Here is a 22558-nt window from a genome sequence, read left to right on the forward strand (position 1 = left end):
AGTAACATTAGCATCTAATTAGAATGTACACTAAAAATGAGAGATTATTTTAAATTTTTTTTCAAGTAAAAAGAGATCAATTTAATAATACTGAGGTACAATTGAAACATAAAAATGCAAAATAAGGTAAAGTTGGAAAAATTCATACGTCAGAGTATAATTGCAAAAAGAGTTAAAGGTGGGAGGTTTTTGCGCGATAAGGCCTTTAACTTTTTTTGTTTTACTTTCATTCTATCATATCAATGATTATTTTGAAAAGACCAATTGACCAAAAACCACTCATCTTTTCATCTGTTTTCAATTTCATTCTAATGTTAGATTTTAGTCAATTACACCCGATCCACACCTTTGAGCTTCAATTCCACCATCAAATACTAAATTGATTTCTTTTCCATGTGGAAAAGGTTCGAATAAGTCTTTTGTTTTTATTTTTTTTTGAGTGAGAAAGAGTTCAAATAAGTATTTTATAAAGGGTTTATGAATTTTTTCTGAGTGAAAAGGAGTCCAACTTAAGGGTGGAACTGAAGTTCAAAGATGTGAATTTGGGTGTAATTGACGAATTGCAATGCTACGATGAAATTGAAAAATGACTAAAAGGTGGGTGGTTTTTTTTGGTCATTAGGCATTTTAAAATGTTAAATTTATAAATATACACTAATTTAAAAAAAAAAAATCAACACACACATTGAGTTAGAAAAATAATTCAAAACACATACGATGTTTTTAAAATTTGCACCTCTTGATGAGTTGATCAGGAGATAATTTCTCTTTAATCATTGTAATCAAATTATTTTTCAAACAATAAAATTATTTTTTGTTTATTTATGGTATGAGAGGTTTTGTTGCTCTTTTCTTTACAAATATGATTATTAATTTTAAATGTTAATTGACATTCTATTTTTTAAAATGTTAATTGACATTCTATTTTTTGTTTGATTTAGTTATTTGTTTATTTCTCAATCTTTAATGGTGAATGTTACAATCATATTAAAAAAAAGTCTTTGTAATCTTTCTTCTAGCATCGAAATGAAAATCAGTTGTTTATCTTAATGTTTTAAGTAGAAGTAGCCACCATACTGGCGTCAATCAATAAGGATGGCACTTATTTGTAAGAATAAATTTAAATTTATGGACGAATCAAACGTTATGCGATGTATGAATGAACATGTTCTCTCTTTTTGGGATAAATGTAACACTATGGTGATGTTCTAATTGTGCTGAACAGTTACATCCGCCACTACCAAGAACTTTTTTTTTTGCCTAACTATTGCATTAGATATATAAATGGCTTAAATGTATTAAAAATCACAAACTTCTATGTGTTTTTGGTATTTAACATAATTTTTTAATTTTGGCATATGCAATATAATTTTTTTAATTTTTTGCAATTAAGACCATGTGTGTGGTTTTTTTAAAAATAGTCTCATTTTACATCCAAAACGACGCCGTTTTAATCTAAAACGGTATCGTTTTACATCAAGAACGGTGTCAGTGTCTTTAATTGCAAAATTTTAAAAATTCATATATTTTTGGGCCAAAATTAAAAAATTATATTAAATACCAAAAACACGCAAGAGTTGGTGATTTTTTGGTGCATTTAACCTATATAAATTGGCTTTAAGAATAATTTTTTAAGATAATGTTTAAAGACTTGGCGTCATCCAAGAATAAATAGATGTTTTTTAACAAGCTTGCGTTATCTATAACAAAATACTATATATATGGTTGACAATATTGTGGAATGAACTCATCAGTTTTAAAGTCATTTTATATGTGTGTGTGTTTGCATATCAAATTGTTCTTGTAACATTTTATATTTTTTGGACAAATCTTGAATAAGTTCTTCAATTGAATGGTCAGTTTGCTAATGTAGGACAATAAATATTGATGACAAAGCCCTTGCATACTATAAACATAGTGTTTGTCATAGTGATTCGTAATGAAAAATAATTTGGTTGTTATTCAAATAATAGAAATAAAATAGATTAGCTTGTGTTGTAATTAAATAAAAATTAAAAAAATAAAAGAAGTGCTTTTATTTCCACATTGTTTGGAAGAGAACTAACTAACATATTTATAAAGGTATAATTTTCCATTTGAATTTGGACCCCAATGAGTATCTAATTTTATGAACGGGTGAAAAATTAAATCCTTTTCAATTAATCACAATACGAAGTTAAGATCACACACAAATTAGAGTCAGCTTCATGGCACGTCCGCAACACATTTAGACTATTCAGTTTCTTATTAAAATTGAAAAACGCCCAACAAAAATAAAGGATCAATCCGATCCTCAAACTTATATTTCAAAGTCAAATACATCATTTTTAATTTTTTAGTTATTTGGATTCTCAAACTTGTAGTGTTTCAGAATCAAATAAACCAATTTAGTCAATTAACTCTATAAATTTGTATCTCAAAGTCAAATAGTCCGTATTTGAAATATACATATTAGAGGAGATTTGATCTAAATTAAGAAAATTAGAGAATTTGTTTGACTTATAAAATGAAAAAATAATTTACTTAACTTCAAAACATAAATTAGAGAAGCTCTCAGCTAGCTCAAAGATTGGGATAATATTATCATTGAGTCTGATGTGCAGGAGGTTTATCTCATATATCAGAGAGCCACAGAGAATCAAAGGGGACGTGTTAGTTGACGATTGTGGAAACAGTACCTTAAACTATTGTTTATGTTAGGAAGACGGTCCCTAAATGTAGCTGTGCACTTATTAGCGTGTAATGCTCGTTTTATGTCAAGTCATCGCGTTTGGATTTCAATCCTTTTCGAATATCTTACGCATGTATCAGTTTCGAATATCGTTTAATGAAGAATTATTTTGATCGTTAAAAAAAACTTCAAAACAAATTTAAAAATTTAATTGACTGAAAAAAATTAAAATATTTTATTTGAAAACTAAATCCTTGCAACAGTAGATATTTCTCTCATTTCAGCAAGACATGAAAGACGGAGCATTTTCACCGTTGGATGTACGTAGAAAAATGCTTCACCGTTAGATATTTACAAATTTTGTTTCAAATTCAGGGTAAAACGACACCGATTTCCCCAAGCCGCTTTTTCCCGCCCAGTATAAATAACCTTCCCGCTGAGCCAAAGAGATCACCAAAATTTCAAACTCGGAAGCACATTCAAAACAATTTCTAGCTAAGCTGATCATTTGCTTCAAATCGCTGCTCTAATTTTTGGTACGTATTATTTTCTATTTTTAATTTAATTTGATCAGATGATCATCTAACATTTATTATTGAATCCATTAAGATTAAATTAGTAATTAGAAAGAAATTAGCCTGTTGAATCTAATCCAAGGTAATTTTATCAATTAATGATTACAATCGAAAATTCTCTTGAACGAGCCTGATTAGTTGATGGAGTTTTCATGAAAATTATCATTAATTGATATGTTTAAAAGGTCTGATCAGTTTGATTGTTTAATTCCTTAATTAAATTGTTCAAGTATCGTATAATTTTTTTTTTGTTTATTTTGGCTTTATGCAGCAAATTAAAGAAGGTGTTATGATGGATTCATATTCTCTAAAATCTGTGTCGGATTTGCCTGCAATATTTCGTTCAATTTTTAGTTTCAGGTACTGTTTCGTGCCGATTTAAATCGCATTAATCAGATGTGAAAAATCAATTCATGATATTGTTAATTATGTAATTGTTATCTTTAAAAAAAAATCTGAAGTTCACATTTGCTTTATTCTGAGAATGAGACTGCAATTCCTATTAATTTTTCACTGGAATTTTTAAATTTTGGAGCAATCTTACAATTTAGGCTATGTTTGGTTCACGGAATAGGTGTGGAATGAAATAGCTATTCCGTATAGAATGACTACTCTTTGCTTTGGTTCACGGAATAGTTATTCCATAAAATTGCTATTCCATGATTTCGTGTAACTCCTCTCAAAAAGTAAAGCATGGCTATTCCATTCCTTGTGGAATAACTATTCTATTCTATGCTATTTCATTCCATGAACCAAACGTGCCCTTAGAAGTATCATTTTTGAATCCATGAATGGTTCGTTAATTTTTTTTATTGATATTCTCAGTGGTAATAGGGAATTTTGAGGTATAGACATCCAATTTCAATGTGTAAAATACATATACTGTTCATGCAAATCATCACTCCGTCTGCCAATTATATGAGATACAAATCTCCCCGTTACGCTCTCGGCTTTTTCTACTGTTTTATATTTGCATGTGATATTGCTTTAGTAGCAATCTCAAGCTGGTCCTCTCTTTGGTCAGCATGTTGTAATATTTTCATTCAACCTACAAGTTGGGGTTATTAATAAGAGTACTTTTTTAATATCTTGTTCCTGCAGATACTTCAATTCACTGCAGAGTGAGTGTTATCCTGTCTGTTTCTATTCCGATGTAAATATGGTTATCTCAGCCCCGACTGGAAGCGGTAAAACTGTTCTCTTCGAGCTGTGTATTTTGAGGGTTCTTTCAAAGTTCATATCTGAAGGGAGGTTTAACCATATAAAGGGAACTCTTAAAGCAGTAAGTTTCTGGAAATATGACCATGGCAGTTGTAAATTGAGTTAATGCATTTTAGTTGCTTCAATAGAAAAACTATTTCTTGATCCTGACATCCTGGGAAATAAAATATACACATTGGTGACTAAGGACCAATTTTGTTTTGACAAGTCTTTTTTTCTTTTCACTTATTCTCATTCTACTTCAGGCAGCAGTGTCTGTTTCGCTGTTTGATAACAATATATAATTCTGTTATACATATTCAGTACTGTGGGCAATAAGTTGACCTGCATTTCCAGTTAATAGTGTCCTGCTTATTTCCTGATTTTACTTTCTGTTTATTTTATGTGAAGGTCTACATAGCACCATCCAAGGCTTTAGTACAGGAAAAACTCCGTGATTGGACTCAGAAATTTGGAGCATTAGGCATAAATTGCTTGGAGTTGACAGGGGACAATGAATTCTACAACATTAGGACTGTACAAGAAGCAGACATTATCCTAACTACTCCTGAGGTCAGTATGCGGTTTGTGTGGAGCACTTAATGCAACAATGCAAGAAATTCTAACACAAAAACATAAACGAGCCCACATAACTTCTAACAGACAAAATGCCAAAATGCATGATTGTATACCTCAAATCAAATCTGATGCCTTTCTTTGAATTGTTCAGTATAACTGCCTAAATAACATTTTGTTCTCTGATTGAACTCATTCCAATTATTATTTAATATGATAAGAAATTTTGTATACTCTGAATGGTGATTTTCTTTATGTAGAAATTTGATGCAGTGACTCGATATCGCATCAAGGACGGTGGCTTAAGCTTTTTCAGCGACATTGTTCTCTTACTTATCGATGAAGTACACCTATTGAATGATCCAAGAGGAGCAGCTTTGGAGGCAATAGTTAGTAGAATAAAACTGATTGCTCAGAACCCTGAAATGAAATCAAGTCCTCTATCTTGTATCCGTTTTCTGGCAGTTTCAGCTACGATTCCAAACATTGAGGATATTGGTAAACTCTAAATCTATGTTGCTATCTTGAATTTCTATTAGGACTTTAGTTTAATAACAAACATAGACACTAAACATTCAATAATTTACGGATGGCATCTCACAACTGCAGCTGAGTGGCTTAATGTTCCATTTGAAGGAATTAAAAGGTAATTTTCATGCTATCCTGTGTTTGTACTTCTTTCTGCGTGTGAGTGCATATCATTTTTCTTTACAATATTGAGCAGGTTTGGAGAAGAAATGAGGCCTGTGAAGTTGACAACTAAAGTTTTTGGTATTACTTCCTTGGTTAATTGCTTCTTTGATTCTCATGAAAGCAATACTTAACTATATTAGTAATGACAAATGATTAAGATGCTTGATATAAGAGGTAGTGTACCTTTTTTAGTTCTCTTCACATGATTTTGGTCACATTGCCATTTCTTCCCCTTATGTGGCCGCTATTTTACCGTATTCTCATCATTGCCTACTGTACTTTTGCAGGCTACACCCCAGCAAAGAATGATTTTCTATTTGAAAAGGTAATTGCCCATCACCATGAGTTTTCTTAATTTGAATCTCTCTCTCTCTCTCTCTCTGTTTGGAAATCAACAACAGAACGCTAGTTATATCTCTTTCTTTTTTGGGGCTTGAATTTCATCTGCGCAGCGTCTTCAAAACTATATTTTTGGTAAGTTACAACATCTGGGATGACTTTACTGCAATATTAAATTTTAAGTTTTCTGTTTTTTATTCCCAATTTCTATGTCAAATGAAATTACAGCTGAAAGATTTGGTTATAATTTGTATGTAGATATTCTTATGCAATATTCGAAAGGAAAATCTGCTCTTGTTTTCTGCTCAACTAGAAAAGGAGCACAGGAAGCAGCACAGCGACTATCTCAGACAGCAATGACCTTTGGTTATTCAAATCCATTCATTAAAGGCAAAGAACAGCAAGACAGGCTACGAGACGCTTCACTATCATGTAGTGACAAACAAATGCAATCGTATATCATTTATGGTGGTAAGCAGCCAACCTTTGCAATAAAGTGCCAGATGCCTTGCTCTTCCTCTAGTTTATTTGTACTAGTAGAACTTAACTGGTTACCTTTCGCCAGTTGGTTATCACAATGGTGGGCTTTGCTTGAAGGACCGCAACCTTGTCGAGAGTCTCTTTCTCAAGGGTGATATCCAAGTTCTGTGTACCACAAACACCCTTGCCCATGGAGTCAATTTACCAGCGCATACAGTAGTCATTAAATCGACACAACACTTGTATGGCTAGCAATTTGTCCATATGAACTTTCAGTGGAGCTTATACCAATAGTCATGTTTGATTCACCAAAATCTCCATTCTTTTCCAGCAACAAGGAAAAAGGTCTTTACATGGAGTATGACAGATCCACTGTACTGCAGGTATTCTTCTCGACTTAATGCCACATTACGTAGACTATTTGGCTAATTTATTATTTCTCAGATTATGGTAAACATAAAAACTGGGAATAAACACTAGACCTGTAGTATTTTTTTCATAATACCTTATGTTATTTTCATTTGTGTTGGAATTTTTAGGATATCACACCCACACGATATTTTGAATAAAATATGGTAAGGAAAAGAAAAACAACACAAAATGTTTTAAACCTACATCCACGATCTCAATGTGGGAGGTCTACCAAATCAATATCAATACAAAAATACAATTGTACTATGATTTTTTTTAACAAATTCCAAAGTACAATATTAGTATAAATTGAGAAACCTTTCATCATCATGTAGTTTTTGCACGAAAAAAATCACAAACCATCTCATCATGAGATAGTCCCTTGACTTTGGAGTAGAGCTACATGAGATAGTCCCTCAACCTGGGCCTAGAGGTACCTTTAATTTTTGCTATAGGATTCCTGTTTGCAGGTAATTATTCCTTTCTAACCGTTCTCTATTAGAATTCTACACCAATTAGGAATAACTCATGAATGAAAATTTAATTATGTCATATAGGAAATATTCCTCCACCACTTTAAGGAATAGTTTACTTACACAATCCTATTAAAATTTTGACTTCAACAAACCCAACAGCTTGTAAACAGAAATTCTATATAGAGAAAATAAATATGTAAAAATATGTTGTCTGAAGGATTTCTATGCAACTGTAAACTAATGAAGTTGCTACTATGTTGGTTAATATTTCAATGTACCTGATTGAAGAGGTGCTTCTCTCAGAACTTAAGCTTTACTTGAATGTGATCTGAAACTGCAGTTGTTGTTTGGAAAACTACAAGTCAGAATGCTAGTTTCTATAAGTACATAATAAGGAAATCTCTGAAAGAGGTATTATATAAATTCTAAAATGTAAAGGGGTAACTATAATTAAATTGAGACATCACATGGTGGCAATATATGCAAACTGCAAAGCCATAGTAACCATATATTTCCTAGAGAGATAAAAATGGTTGTCCTTATTGTGCTCATGAATAAGCTTTCAATTAAAATTCCGCGGTGCAAAGATAAATAATTTGTTTTTCTGTAGATGTGTGGGAGGGCAGGTCGGCCTCCATTTGACGATTCTGGACTGGTCATAATCATGACGAGAAGAGAAACAGTAATCTTTGACCCTCTTCTCGACCTCTTCTGTGTTTATTTGCTTTTCTCTTATTTAATCAATCCCATCTGATATGAGAAGTGTTTGATCCTATATTTTGACACATGACTTCAGGTCCATCTGTACGAAAATCTTTTAAATGGATGTGAAATGGTAGAATCACAGTGAGTTTACCAACTTTACTGTCCATTGAAATCTGTTAAGTAGTTCATTTCTTCCATGAAAATTTCAGTTGCTCCCATTTGGTTGCTGATTATTGTTTTGGTCTTTTAGACTGCTTTCATGTGTGACAGAGCACTTGACTGCAGAGATAGCTCAGTTGACAGTTTCTGACATTGCAAGGGCAATGGAATGGATGAAGTGCTCATATTTATATGTTAGGATGAAAAAGGTTTGTATTTCTCAATATATCTTGGAGTTCATCAATTGAATACTCTTAGTCATTAGTGCCTTTGAAAACTTCTGCTGGATTGAATTTCAGAACCCTGAGAAATATGCAGTTAACAAAGGAATTTCCAGTGATCGCATAGAAAAGCACGTCCAAGGTACTGTTTTACATTGGCAATTAATTTTCCTTTTTCTTCTTCACTTCTCACCTGTTGAATGTCATGTCAGATATCTCTCTTCAGAAGGTTAATGAATTATCACACCATGAAATGATCTGGACTAGTGAAGATGGGTTCCTTCTAAAGCCTCTCGGTATGTTAAAGCCACAGCTAAATTTTTCAGTTGTCCTAGACAAAGTTTCTAATGTCTATTTCTTTGGTGGTCTTTAGAACCTGGAAGGTTGATGACCAAGTACTATCTGAAATTCGACACAATGAAATACATTATGCAGACACCAGATAGATGCAGTTTGGAAGAAGCACTGAATGTTATTTGTCGTGCAGAGGAAATTTCTTGTATGTTTATATCTGTATAATTGTTATATCCCTCCTATTACTTCAGTGGTAAACAGGGTAAATAATGTGTTTATTTCGTGAAATGAAGGGATACAACTCAGACGCACTGAGAAGAAGCTCTTAAATGACATTAATACTGACAAAGATGGGCGACTTCGCTTTCACATAAATGGTGATAAAGGGAAACGGAAGAAACGTATTCAAACTAAGGAAGAGAAGATATTTGTTCTTACAAATGATTGCTTGACTGGGGATCCTTCAGCTCACGACTTATCCCTGACACAGGTAGTCTTTTGTTGACAGTGTAACATATCCGATTGTATAGTATCTTGCTTCAAGACTGACTTGTGAATCTAAAACCTGCTATTTTCATCTAGGACATGAATTCTATATGCTCAAACGGGAGTAGAATTTCCAAGTGCATGAAAGAGTATTTTATTTTCAAAAAGAATTACAAAGGAGCTGTAAATTCAATCCTTCTAGCCAAATCATTATATCAGAAGCTCTGGGATGACAGTCCATACTTGCTGAAACAATTGCCGGGTATAGGCATGGTGACAGCAAAGGTTTGAGATATACGTGCTGAACGTATCTAGTTAGATTTATTAATTTTTTCACTTGAGGAAATGCTTGTGATCTTAAATAAATGTCTTGGTTTAAATTTTTACCATGCCCCATAAATTATGCTTTCAGGCTCTTCATTCAATGGGTATTAAATCATTTGATCAATTAGCTGACGCTGATCCAAGGAGAATAGAGATAGTTACTGGCCGGAAATACCCGTTTGGGAACCATATCAAGGATTCTTTGCTGTCATTACCTCCCAAAGTCAACTTTGATATAGTGGAGACAGCTTGCCAGAGGCAAGGGAAGTCCAAAGTAGTGGTGACATTGACGAGATTATCGCAACCTATCCAATCAGCTAAGCGGCATTATGCTGATATGGTATATACTTGACTATTATTTCTTTGTTTTATTCAACTCGCCAACAGAATAATGTGTAGAAACAAGAAATATTATTGGTTATTATTACTGTTCCGTTTCTTGTTACAGATAGTTGGTACGGAAGAAGATAACCTGATTCACTTTCAAGAGAAAATAAGGTGAAGAACTTCTTAACCAGAAAACATTTTTTTTTTGTAAAAGATATGTAAATTTAAATATTACTGAATCCATTTTATGCTTGGTCATATTAGAACTTTTTCTAAATCACTTTTTTTGTTTTATGCAACTTGGATGCGGCAGAGTGGACGAGTTCACCAGGTACAGAGACTTAAATTCTGCTTCTTTTTGTTAATAACACTATTGAGTTCAAAATATTGATAATTAACTTTTTGAAAGAAATTTTTTAATTAAAAGATAATGATTCCTAAAGGCAAATTCTCTTACCTGAATAGAGATTATTTCAATCTGTTTAGATAAACTTTGCATAATATTTGACACGCATATTGAAAACAAAATTAATCAACACAAACCAGTGAATCACCTACAACTTTTTGCAACAGTAATAGATTTAGCAATAAGACGACAAAATTCAGGAAAATAAGAAGACCGCTGCTGAAAGAACAGTTCCTATGTGTTTATCAAATGGTCCTTTAGGTTCTGCAGTCAACTTCTTATATAGTTAAGCTGTTATGGCTTATTTGCTTCATTTTCATTGGCAGTCCCTACAGTGCAACACTTCTCCTATCAATTCCCCAAGAACAGAAGCTGACAGTGAAGGCTGATCTGATCTTCGAAGAATACAGTAAAAGTCCATTCACCGTATGTCTAATTATAATTTTCGTTTGATTTTGAGTTTTAATTATTTCATTTCGTTGATGTTCTTGCAGTTGGTCTTGATTTCCATAATAAACTCCTACTGATGAAGGACAATGATTCCGACATCAAATCCAAGCGTGGGCATAACCGCCCTTCCTACTTTTCTCCACCTAAGGAAGTTTATGTCATTGAAGATGACAATGAACCTGTATGGCATGCTCCATCCGGAAAGCTTAGCAATTTGACAAAATCTAAAGCAGATCGCAGCTCAATGTGAGTATTCAGCTCTTCAGATTTTTTTTCTTAGTTCTTCTGATTGTTTTTTCTTAGCAGGGTTCTTCTGATATTCAAAATTATCAGACTTGATTTTTTTTAATTGGATGTCATCATCTCTTACTATATGTTTTTTGGTTATGATGAAAATTGTCAATATGAAAAACCATTCAATTTTTTTTATTCAGGCCAAGTTTCAAGCTCATAGATGAAGAGCTGGAAGAAGGTATAAGTTGCAGTAGATCTGTTGTTATTCTGTTCGTCTCAATCTAATCGTATCTTTACTCACTCTTCTTCTGTGAAAACTGAAGTTGAGTCAGCTATTGAAACAAAGGACATCCATAACATTGTATCTGAGCAAGGAATTTTTGACCACATTCGCGAGAAGGCCAAGAACTTTCCTGTCTTTACTCCTTCAAGAAGTGCCAGCTCTCCACTGTCAGAGGCTCCTCTTTTCACAAGGAACCGTCGACATGATAATGACCATAAAGTTGATGGTGAGCTGGTTGACGTGGAAGTGATAGAATATACCAAAATTCCACAACAGAATGTCCTGAATCTGACTTCAGAAATCAGAGAGCCGGAGCATAAGAGACACATCAACAAGCATCCGACTCGCACTCCTGTTAAAAATTTGAGTGCCATGAATTTCGTGGAAGAAAAAGGTGCTTCTCTTTTACCAGATTATAGTACTTTACGTTATTTATCTTGACTTAAGTGTTAATTTACCCCTTAACTTGAACACAATAGACAATTAAAGCCAGCATTGATTGTTTTGTCTATTAATCCCCTGAACTTTCAACTTTTATCAATTTTGAAAACAATTTTTAGGGTTTAACGACCAGCGGACCAGGTGACTAAAATTTTGGATTAGTTGATCATAATTTGAATTAGTGGATAAAAATTCAGAAGTTTAAGAGACTAATTCATCAAGTGTTCAGAGGAAAATTTGCATTTGAATCAATTTATCTTATTATGTTCTTTTTTAAATCAATGGCTATTTATTATTTCTCAAGGGGGTCATCCTACTGAAGAAACAATATTTGATCACATACGGGAAAAAGCAGATAATTTTCCGTTGTTGTCAAGAATTAAGCAGTCTGAATCTCCATTGTGGACTAAGGAGAGCACTATGGAGTATGAGCCTGAATTTTACAGTGCCGCTAAGGGTACATTGGGAGCAAAACCTGATGACAAGATAAAGAATAACAGCAGAATCATTTCAGAACTGGAACCTGAAGGAATAGTTTCAAACATCAGAAATGCTTCATCTCCTACAGGAATTTTATCGTTCGACATTTCGATGATGAAGGATAACACTCGACCGATGGACACAGAAAACGCCATGGATTACAAGAGGAAGAAGCATTTTTCTCCGAATGAATCGAAAAGGCAATGCTGCTCATTCGATGCGGTAGGCAAAACAAGGGAAGTAGACTCATTTCTTGGATTTGAAAGCGTATTTTCATTTCTGTGAGTCCATTTTCAATTGCATATGCATGTGGGTGTTCCTGTAAGTAGATGATCATTTTCCTGAAAGTAACACAGAAATTACCTTGTTTACTGAAACAAATCAAACGGTAACTAAATTTGACCAAAACCAAATGGTAGTGCTTCTGCTCTCTCAACGTGGCAGCTTACGTGTCATGACTGTATTAAACCTGACGGCAACACAGTGTTTCAGGTTTGTCTTTTTCTCCGGAATTTTCTATAGCTTCTTTCAATAGATTAGAGCTTGTTGCTGTTACTAACTCTGGGATTCCTGCTGAATTCTATTCACAATCACTTTTGTAAGTAATTCTAAATCCCAGCTCTTTATTTCTTTTTTCACTTCATTTAAATCTGGTTTTTGTAGTCTCTAAATAATGAATAAGTTCCTCCGTTTGATGTAGAAAGTTGCAGCTTAAGATGATATGATTTTTACTTTCTGTTTCTATTTTAATTGAATTAATCATTCACTTTTGCTAATTGATTTTGAGGATTATTTAATTTTTTTTGTCATTTTTATTAATAAAGAATTATGGGAAATGGAAGAAAATTATGTTCATGTACATCTATTAATAATACTTATTGATTTGAAAACTGTACTTAATCATTAATTTTTTTATAAATTATTGTTAATTATTAAGATAAAATAAAGCTTAAAAAATTAAGTTAATAAAGTATTTAAAGTTCAAATGAGTTTTGGGCATTATAAAAATAATAATGAAACTCTATAAATGGATAACAGAGGGACTAATCCTCATTTCTATTTAGTATATAATCTGCTCTTTTTTTTAAAAAAGTTTTGTAATGAAGGTTTTTGCATTAAATTGTTATTAGATTGATCACAAAGTAATTTTAGGTCGTGAGGTCTTGAAAACTTTGGGTAAAAATCAAAATTAAGCACTATATACTATATAGTACTGAAACAAAAATGAACTCACATGCAGATGGGAAAGTTCTTAGGATGATGTATGAGGTTGGGGGTTCTACCCCGATTCTCTCAGACGGTGTTGTCTGATTAAAAAATGTCTAACATTAATAATTAGCTCCCTTTAATCCTGCTATAATAACTAGAGTAGGCCAGAGAGACCAAATATATATCCAGCAATTGTTAATTTTATTGTTAGTCCATAAAATGTCCAGCAGTCATTATTTTTATTGTTAGTCCATAAATTTTATAGGAACCATTTGGATTGGTTGTTTTTAAAATTCATGGAATGTAAAATTCATTAATTTTAAAAAATTTAGGGTCCTTTTAAAATGATTGAATTTTTTAATTTGTAATTTCAAATTTTTGTGTTTAGAATGAATGAATGTATTAAAACAATTCTTAAAATTGAAATTCTGAAATTGGGTTTAATTATAATTTGAGGAATTGTAAGTCCAAATAAAATAAGTGGAATTTGCAAATGAATTTTAAAAATTTTAAAAATAATTTTATTTGACTAAATTGTGCTTATTTTATAAAACTATTTATTTTCATTCTCTTTCACTTTTAATTTTTACTACTAATTTTTTTTTCTTTCTATCTGTTTTAAATTTCCATCTCCATCTTTTTTTTCATATACATTTTTATTTCCAATTTTTAAATATTTTTAAATATTGTTATAAATTATTTTATATTTCTTAACTATATATCTATTAGGATGGAGATTTTTGCACTCCAATTTAATTGTAAAATGACTTAATTATCCATCATTAATTATCCTTTACTTTGTTATTATACAATATTTCAAATTATCCTCTTTAAATTGTTGCCTTAATCTCACTCCTATCATTTTTGCGCAAATACTATTTGACGGCTAATAAATCCTTAACAAAAAAATTACACCGATTTTCAATATATAAATTTAGAAAAATTATAGTTTGAAAATCAAATAAAAGTATGTTTATTAAAGGACAACTATAAATGGAGTGCTATTATTAACAGGAGTGTAAAAATCCGCCCTTTTAATAATTTTAATATTATTAATTTTAAATATTTATATATGCATAGTATTTAATAAGTTGCTATTATAAAAAAAATACTACAATGTCATTTATATTTTAAAGTATATTTAATAAAATGTTTATGGAAACAAAGTTCTAAAAAAATCCAATTCTAGAATTCATTTTAGTTCTAAATTTTACATTCTTTCATTTCAAATGGTGTAATTCATTTGTAAATGATTTCCGTATAGAATTCATTTGCAAATGAGTTCCGATTGACAATTAGAATTGTTCCAAAGGCGCATTAGATTAAATATAAATTCATGGATTAATAAGGGTTGATTTGAATAATAAAAGAATGATAGATTTCAACTTTTCTTTTTTTTACGTGGGAACCAAATAAGGGATTTTAGAGGGTGTGAGCTTTTGAAAATTTATTATGACTTTTCATCATGACAAATGATGGATTTTGGTGAAATGCATAGATTTTGCAAAATTTATGGATTTTGTCCTTTCAAAATCTTTCAATCCAAATGGTGCTATAGTGAATTATTAAATCTCGTGAAGGTTGGAGTCCTCATCAAGGCATAATATCAAGAATTCTCGTTTATATCACATAGGTTTAGAATTTATATAGTTAATTAAAATTCATGAACAAAGAAAAGCTCAATCCAGTGTTAATATTTATCGTGGATATAAAATAATTTTTATAGAACAGGAATGATAAAGAATAAATCTATATGAGAAATAAAAGTAGTTTGGTCCTATCAAATGACTTCCTTTTATCTTAAAATATTATAGAAATGAATTGCTTGATCTCTGCATATAATAATGCCACTTAAAAGGAAGTGAGGTATAAGTTAGTACTAAACTAATTATATTATGTGCTTTTTTTGGTGAGATATGTATTTTATTTTTTAGGAAAAGGGTCATTTATGGTCTTAACGTTTGACTTAAAGATCAAGTGAGCCCCTAACGTTCGAAAAGTTTTAAATATACCCCTAACGTCTTAAAAAGTGAACAATCAGATCCCTATTTTGACTTATAAATGAGACGCTGGGGGACTGATTGTCAAAATCGGAGGGTCTGCTTGTTCAAATTTTATGACGTTAGGGACATATCTGAACCTTTCTAAACGTTGAGGGCTTAGTTGATCTTTGATTCAAATATTAAGGGCATAAATGATCCTTTTCTCTTATTTTTTTAGATGGTTGAGGTGGTTTTAGTTTTACAGGTGAGAAAAATGGGAGGTCATAAGGGTCCAAGTATTATAAAAGAGATCATTTATGGAATGTCAATAGGCTTGGCTGCTGGACTCTTATGGAAAATGCACCACTGGAATAACCAAAAACGAACCAAGGAATTCTATAATCTTCTTGAGAGAGGTGACATTAGTGTTGTTGTCGAAGATGAGTAGGCCATGGCCCTCCACTTTTTCTTCTTTTGTTTTTGAGAATGTTTTTCATGAGTATGGTTAATAAATAAAATTAAAAAAACTTTAAAGAAATTAATTTATTCTCTAAATTTGCACATGTTAATTAATTGATGTAAAAATTTAATTTTACTATTAGATTAATTTTGTTTAAGATATTATTTGTTTATTAACTCCCACATGTATATAAGTATATTTTTTGTCATAAAAACAGATAATTCTTTGACTAATTTGATAATAGGGTTAATTGCAAATTTATACACGAACTTTACCCTAATTTGCAATTACAATAAAAACTTTAAAACTTGGAAATATTAGTAACCAACTTTCATTTTTTGGCAATTGATACACCGACCAATCATGCAACAACACATGGCGGTATATTACAATGTCCACGTTAGTGTTTTTGGAGTTTGGTGTATCGATTTGCCAAAAGTGTAAAATTGGTTACTGATATTGTCAAGTTTCAAAATTTATGTTATAATTACAAATTAAGATAAAATTCGTATATGAATTTGCAATTAACCCTTGATAATAAAGTCGATTTGTATGCTAATTAAATAATGGCTATGAAATTAGGAGGTACATTAGTATTTTAATGAGTTGAGAAGTAACCAGCATAGATCTTAGAATTCCAGCTTGCTCATATAAGAGACCTATCTTAAAATTCTAGCTAACATATATCTCCGGATAATTGATCGTAAGAGTCATTGGATTTTCAACTTTTTTCATTTTAGTCATCGAAATTTAGTTCTTTTTTATATTTCTTTTTAATTATTAAACCTTAACTTTTTTTTTCATTCTTTTTTTGCCATAAATGTTTAGATGACAAGCATAATTTATTTATTTTTACCTGCAAATTTGCCATGCATACATAATTTATTCTAAAATCTCATTTTCAAACTTGATCAATTCATGTTTGATAAATTTCAAAGTGAAACTAACAAAATCCAGCTGACACATGTGAAATTCTGGCTACTGCCTAGACATTTATGGGTGGAGAAATCAAAATAAAAAAAAATGAAAATTCGATAATAAAAAAATAAAAATTTAATAATTTAAATGAAAAAAGTAAAAGTTAAAATTAATAATCGTATATCCTGGATGCGTTTTATAAGACATATCAATTTAATGATTTTGATTAGGCTTAATTACTTAAAAACCACCCACCTTATAACTTTTTTTCATTTATACCATGACCTAGGAAAATTTTCAATTGTACCCTATTTTTGATTTTTATGTTTCATCTCTACCCTAATGAGTTGAATTGACCTATTTTTTTTAAAAAAAAAGTTTAAATTAGTCTTTTATTTTTAACCTATATTCTAATAAAACGTTAATGTTAATCATTTATATATCTTATTTTTAATATTTTCATCTTTAAATTAATTAAATAATCAAAAAAATTACTCTTGCGGTACAAACGAAACATAAAAATCGAAAATAGGGTACAATTGAAAATTTTCCTAGGTCGTGGTATAAATGAAAAAAAATTAAAAGGTGGGTGGTTTTTAAGTAATTAGGCCTTTTGATTAATATTTTCACTAGAGTTGAACAAATTATAAGAATTTAGTATTCTTGCATTATTCCTTGCAGTTGTGAACATAATTCTGTCTTCGAAATTTACAATTTAGATAACGGTTTGGTGCATCGCTAGTAAGCTGGTTAGCCATATGGTGGCTCTCCAGCAAGATACATGCTTTCTGCATCTCATGTAACGGACGTAATTGTCATATGGCCTTTAACCAAATCTTTTTTTACCACACAAAATAATTTGAATAAAGGGTTATTCTGGCCCTTGAGCTTGTGGATGGAGTTAATATAAATTAAATTTTGGTAATTTATCCAACAACTCTTTAATTTTTATATTTTTAAGATTAACTACTTTAAAAATTATTAATTTTAACGTGAACTTTTCATCTTATCAATTTAATACATGAACTATTAGTTTTTGCAGTTCGCAGGACCGAATAATTTTCCGTTAAAAAATGCCGATAAGCAAACATGAAGATATTTTATGTTATTTTGAACATATTTATTTATTTTAATTAAATATATTATGTCTGTTTTAATATATGTATATTTAATGTTTTCACAGTATTTTGGGGCACTACAAAAGTACAAGACTACATCTACCCTGACGTAAAAAAAATTTCAATTGTACCATAATTTAGGTTTTTATGTTTCAATTGTATCTCAAAGCATTAAATTGACCACTTTTCACTTAGAAAAAAGTTTAAAATAATCTTTAATTTTTTATATTATTAATAATATTAGGGTCTAATTTAAATATAGAATAAAAATGAAAGATTGTTTTAATCTTTGAAAAGAGGTCAATTTAATGTTTTGAGGTACAATAGAAACACAAAATGGCAAACTAGGGTAAAATTGGAAAAATTCCTACGTCGGGGTATAATTACAAAATAAGCTAAAGGTGAGGGGGTTTTGAGTGATCACAACTACAAGAATTGGTCCATACACAACCACATGGCTTGCTCCTAATTCATAGTGTGATATCAATTTACATACATCTATCACCTTTTCTGCCTGTATACCTAATGAATTATGAAAATTACATTGTATTTTAGCATTCAATTTCCTTCTATTGAAAGAGAAAATTTAACCACCTATGCCAACATTTGCATGGATGATAATGGTGTGAACCCTAAAGATGTGCAACACACTGCCCACCAATTCAATAATGGGTCCCTGGAAAGCTACTCTAACCTACCAAAACTTTTTAGAATTATGAAGCAATTTAATGGAACAATAAGACAAGAGAACAAAACTATGGTCATTGATGTTCATAGTTTGCTGCATTCATAATGGCACATGAGGAAAAAGAATAACCAGACAAATATAAATCAACACCAACCTTATCAATTATTATGTATTGGAAAATATAACATTTTTATTGCTCATCTAACAATAAAGTTCATCAAGTAACATTTCCATCTCTTGCTGTAAATCTTGACAAAAATGAGTTTTCGCTTAATTTTGTTTGGATTAATTTAATGGCGTAATCGCTTTAAAAATCATGAAAGTTGGTGCGTTTTCAAATTTTATCATATTTTTGCAATTCTAAACACCAAACTCTTTTCCATTAAGAAAATGCTGATGTGAACACTAGAGTAAACACTGTTCTCATTATTTTTTTTTGACGGAAAATTGTTCGTTGCTTCGAATTGCAAAAATTCGAAAGTTCCCGCTATTGCAAAAATTGAAAGTAGATGTTAAAATTGCAAAACCGCTAAGCATTGAAGCCTTATGAAAAAGGTTTGACAACTATTATTTCTCTCAAAAACTAGTGTAAATAACAAATCATCACACCTTGTGATAACATTTAAGCTATGGAGAAAAATAAAAGAATTACTTGGGAACAAAATTCTGCCTTGATTCTTCACTTCTTGATGCCCTATCCGAACTTTGCATGCTAGATGATGACTCGGAGGACGCGGAAGAAGAAGCTTCAACTTTCGTTGGTGCATTCGATACGAAACTGTTAGTACTATAAGATCTTCTTGAGCTTTCAGGGTCTAGTACAGTAGCATTCATAAAAGGAGGTTGATTTGGCTCAGCAATTTCATATGCACCATTAGTTAGCATCATAACCACTTCTGCCATTGATGGTCTTAGAGAAACTGAGGCCTGTGTGCACAGAAGTCCTATTTGAAGTACCCTTGTTACATCTTGTGCTAAAAAATCATTATTTAGGCTTGGATCAGTTGCTTCCACCAATCTATTTGACTTATAAAGTTGCCATACCTGAATTCCAATGGTGAAAACACTCCGTCAATACCCGAAACATTGAAACATACCTGAATTTTCCATGTTTCGGAACATGTTTTCGTTTCCGAGACAGAGAGTTGTCGGAACGTTTTAATCTCTGTGCATAAAATAGTGCTCTAGTCTATGTGGGATTGATGGACTAGTATTGATGGATACAATGGTTATCAAGGAAGTTATGAGGTCTACTTACTGTTTGTAGAAGAGACTTAGAGTCCTCTATGAAAGCATTACATCTTTTTCCCATTACAATCTCAAGAACAAGTACTCCAAAACTGTAAACATCTGCTTTTTCGGTAAGTTGTCCGCGTACCAAATACTCGGGTGCCATATATCCACTGCGCCATCCGTGAATAAACAGTTTTGTATAAGAAAGAAACTAATATAGTGTTGTAACAATGAACTGAAATGAAGTTTATGACTTACATTGTTCCTGCAATTCCAGTGCTAAGATGGCTCTTATCAGCACCAAAACATCGAACAAGTCCGAAGTCTGCAATCTTTGGATTGAAATTCTCATCTAGAAGAACATTACTACATTTAATGTCTCTATGGATTATTCGCTCTTGAGAACCTCCGTGAAGGTACGCAAGTCCTTCTGCTGTTCCGACGATTATATTGAACCGCTTCTGCCATGTCAGAGGTCGGGATTTATTCCTCCCTGCATAGACAAGTCAAATCACCATTAGTACTTACTACTTGCGCATCAAAGAAGTTATGCACTCAAAACCATTGATCGAAGATGAAACCATTACCGAAAATGAACTGATCGAGGCTCCTGTTCGGAACATACTCGTAAACGAGAAGACTTTCAGGACCTTCGATGCTACATCCCAACAGCTTAACAAGATTCTTGTGTTGAATCCCATTGATCAAGTTTACCTCATTGAAAAACTCATCAACCCATTGTCTAGTGTTGAAAATCAACCTCTTAACAGCAACAGTTTGCCTATTTTGAAGATACCCAATATACACAGAACCAGCTCCTCCTTGGCCTAATTTTCGTGATACATTGAAGTAATCCGTCGCCTTCTCGAGCGTCTCATATTTGAAATTCGAACTTGTTTTGTTGAAACTGATCGATACTTTTTCGAAGCTTTCCCGTTCTATAAGCAATACAGTGAAATTAGAACGTTAAAACACTAGAGGCTACCGCGATTTTAGACTATTTATAGTACCTTGTTTATTCTTCAACAGCCTCGCATATGTAGCATACGCAGCAAACAGAGAGAGCATAACAACTGCAGCTGCTGTTAAGACTATAGCAATTACAACTCCTAAACTAGAATCAGAAACTCCTGAAACATATAAAGAAGCAATTATAATTCAAATGGTATAAACGCTCAGCAGCAATCTCCTAAGGTTGCGCGTTCAATTCCTCTCACAAGCGTTTCTCGTTTTCAATTTTATAAAAAAAAAAAGAACAAATAAAACTTACCATGATCAATCCCTAAATCTTCTTGACCATCATTATAAAACTTATCAGTAGAATATCTCAAATAGCATCCAGCATTCATTGCTCTCCCTTCTCGTTTCCCTCCGCACCTTTGAACCTCTGTCTCCGCCTTACTCAAACACTCTCGACACCCATCACTCCCCACACTCTGCCAACACTGAGCCAAAGCATAAACTCCACCAATCCCAACAACACCAAATCCACCATTAGCCACAGCTTGAGAGCTCACATTACCAACAGCATAACCAACACTGCTAGCAAACTCATGAGAATCCGGGCTACACTTAACTTCATCAAAAACAACCGAAACAGACTCTTGGAAGAACTCATACCGATCATATCTTAGAAAGCAGCCGTCAAGAAATATACGGGCGGAGACAGAAGGCAAACAACGTGGGATTTTTGTCCGAGAAGCAGCGTAACAAAGCAGACAGTCGGTCTGAGAAAGGTCTTGGTGGCATTGAGCTAATGCATAGATGGGAAGTGTTGAGTTTAAGTGATATGTGGCGAAGTGTGTGTTGGTGATGAGTTGTGATAATGTTTCCATTTCTCTAACGAATGCTGGGATTAGTCCTGCTGGTGTGATGCCTGGTTTTGTTGCGTTTCCGCACGATAGATTTGACTGTGTTATTCGCGGGTCGGAGAGCGCGAGAGATATTGTGAAGATATATTGAACGGAGAAGATGGCCATGAAGAAGATTGAATGCATGGACACGGCCGAAACCATGTTAACAGACGAAAACGTTGATCGAATGAAGTGTTCGTAATTTTTAATGTTGTTATTGTTAGTGTGTAGTTATGGCTAGTGGGTTATGGAGTTGAGTCTGTATATGTATGTTTGATTAATTTTTGTTTCTTCTTGTAGTTGTATGTGTTTTTTTAGACAATTTTTGAGGAGAGGATTTATCCTGATTTTGAAAGATTTATTTTCTTAATTTGGTTTAATTATGGGAAGATTGATATACTTGTTTGTTTAATTATTTAATTAGCTAATTTGGGCAAAGTTAATCATCTAAATGGTATTATTGGAGATTAAAAAGTTAATATCTTGAAAAGGAAGTATTTCATTGATTGATATTGATTGATCCTCACTCTCTCTATATAAATAATTGAATCAAAAATTGAGTTTATGATTAATTGATTATGAATCTTCTAAAAATATTTAATAGGATTAATTTTATATATTTTATTTTAATCGCATTCTTTTATTTTATTTTCAAATCTATTTAATAATAATTAATTTTATTAAATTATATTTACATCTCAGACAATTAACTTTCTGCTAAAACAATGATTGGAAACATGAAAATAAAATAAAAAATTCCTTGTCCTCATGAGTCAAAGTTGTAGTTCATTTTCTAAGGAAAAGATTTACTAGGTGAATAAAATCACAAGTGTGGATACACGAGGTATAAACCTGTCACCCTTTGA

The 22558-nt window shown here is 31.9% G+C and overlaps 3 protein-coding genes across 7 annotated transcripts; 2 read left to right on the forward strand and 1 right to left on the reverse strand.

The window, feature by feature from the left end:
• Nucleotides 1-3030: 3030 nt before the first annotated feature.
• On the forward strand, nucleotides 3031-12962 carry LOC126673187 (DExH-box ATP-dependent RNA helicase DExH17). Of its 3 annotated transcripts, XM_050367199.2 has the most exons (28): nucleotides 3031-3207; nucleotides 3518-3606; nucleotides 4348-4528; nucleotides 4858-5019; nucleotides 5283-5520; nucleotides 5632-5668; nucleotides 5747-5793; nucleotides 6003-6040; nucleotides 6168-6189; nucleotides 6313-6525; nucleotides 6620-6776; nucleotides 6866-6917; nucleotides 8032-8103; nucleotides 8218-8267; nucleotides 8377-8494; nucleotides 8585-8648; nucleotides 8719-8802; nucleotides 8880-9005; nucleotides 9094-9290; nucleotides 9383-9571; nucleotides 9699-9950; nucleotides 10059-10108; nucleotides 10251-10268; nucleotides 10670-10752; nucleotides 10838-11039; nucleotides 11228-11265; nucleotides 11351-11704; nucleotides 12056-12962. In XM_050367199.2, exons 2-28 carry the CDS (start codon nucleotides 3536-3538, stop codon nucleotides 12514-12516), a joined length of 3576 nt encoding a protein of 1191 aa, XP_050223156.1. In that variant the 5' UTR covers nucleotides 3031-3207; nucleotides 3518-3535; the 3' UTR covers nucleotides 12517-12962. The 3 variants fall into 3 exon arrangements, with proteins under 3 accessions (XP_050223156.1, XP_050223157.1, XP_055960929.1); XM_050367200.2 differs by lacking the exons at nucleotides 3031-3207; nucleotides 3518-3606; nucleotides 4348-4528; nucleotides 4858-5019; nucleotides 5283-5520 and having other exon boundaries at nucleotides 5533-5668; nucleotides 5747-5889; XM_056104954.1 differs by lacking the exons at nucleotides 3031-3207; nucleotides 3518-3606; nucleotides 4348-4528; nucleotides 4858-5019; nucleotides 5283-5520 and having other exon boundaries at nucleotides 5533-5889.
• A 1590-nt stretch (nucleotides 12963-14552) lies between these two features.
• LOC126673189 (putative cytochrome c oxidase subunit 5C-4) lies at nucleotides 14553-16043 on the forward strand. Its single transcript, XM_050367203.2, has one exon. It carries the CDS (start codon nucleotides 15661-15663, stop codon nucleotides 15868-15870), a length of 210 nt encoding a protein of 69 aa, XP_050223160.1. The 5' UTR covers nucleotides 14553-15660; the 3' UTR covers nucleotides 15871-16043.
• A 3081-nt stretch (nucleotides 16044-19124) lies between these two features.
• Nucleotides 19125-22034, reverse strand: LOC126673188 (cysteine-rich receptor-like protein kinase 42). Of its 3 annotated transcripts, none has more exons than XM_050367202.2 (6): nucleotides 21110-22029; nucleotides 20850-20921; nucleotides 20427-20777; nucleotides 20098-20332; nucleotides 19865-20009; nucleotides 19125-19650 (listed from the first exon to the last, which is right to left on the reverse strand). In XM_050367202.2, the coding sequence occupies exons 1-6, from the start codon at nucleotides 21852-21854 to the stop codon at nucleotides 19255-19257; spliced, it is 1944 nt and encodes a 647-aa protein (XP_050223159.1). In that variant the 5' UTR covers nucleotides 21855-22029; the 3' UTR covers nucleotides 19125-19254. The 3 variants fall into 3 exon arrangements, with proteins under 3 accessions (XP_050223159.1, XP_050223158.1, XP_055960930.1); XM_050367201.2 differs by having other exon boundaries at nucleotides 20850-20969; nucleotides 21110-22028; XM_056104955.1 differs by lacking the exons at nucleotides 19125-19650; nucleotides 19865-20009 and having other exon boundaries at nucleotides 20094-20332; nucleotides 20850-20969; nucleotides 21110-22034.
• Between the last annotated feature and the right edge of the window lie 524 nt (nucleotides 22035-22558).

This window comes from Mercurialis annua, linkage group LG3 (assembly GCF_937616625.2).
Source record: "Mercurialis annua linkage group LG3, ddMerAnnu1.2, whole genome shotgun sequence".
NCBI classification, from domain to species: Eukaryota; Viridiplantae; Streptophyta; class Magnoliopsida; order Malpighiales; family Euphorbiaceae; genus Mercurialis; species Mercurialis annua.

Excerpts from the sequence above, each read along its gene's own strand:
- LOC126673187 (XM_050367199.2), top strand. The coding sequence starts at position 3,536 with ATGATGGATTCATATTCTCTAAAATCTGTGTCGGATTTGCCTGCAATA. Across the intron at positions 8,104-8,217 it reads TCATGACGAGAAGAGAAACA|GTCCATCTGTACGAAAATCT; the intron begins GTAATCTTTGAC and ends ACATGACTTCAG. Across the intron at positions 9,006-9,093 it reads TCGTGCAGAGGAAATTTCTT|GGATACAACTCAGACGCACT; the intron begins GTATGTTTATAT and ends CGTGAAATGAAG.
- LOC126673189 (XM_050367203.2), top strand. The coding sequence starts at position 15,661 with ATGGTTGAGGTGGTTTTAGTTTTACAGGTGAGAAAAATGGGAGGTCAT.
- LOC126673188 (XM_050367201.2), bottom strand. The coding sequence starts at position 21,854 with ATGGTTTCGGCCGTGTCCATGCATTCAATCTTCTTCATGGCCATCTTC. Across the intron at positions 20,778-20,849 it reads GCTGTTGAAGAATAAACAAG|AACGGGAAAGCTTCGAAAAA; the intron begins GTACTATAAATA and ends TATTGCTTATAG. Across the intron at positions 20,333-20,426 it reads CCTCGATCAGTTCATTTTCG|GGAGGAATAAATCCCGACCT; the intron begins GTAATGGTTTCA and ends TTGTCTATGCAG.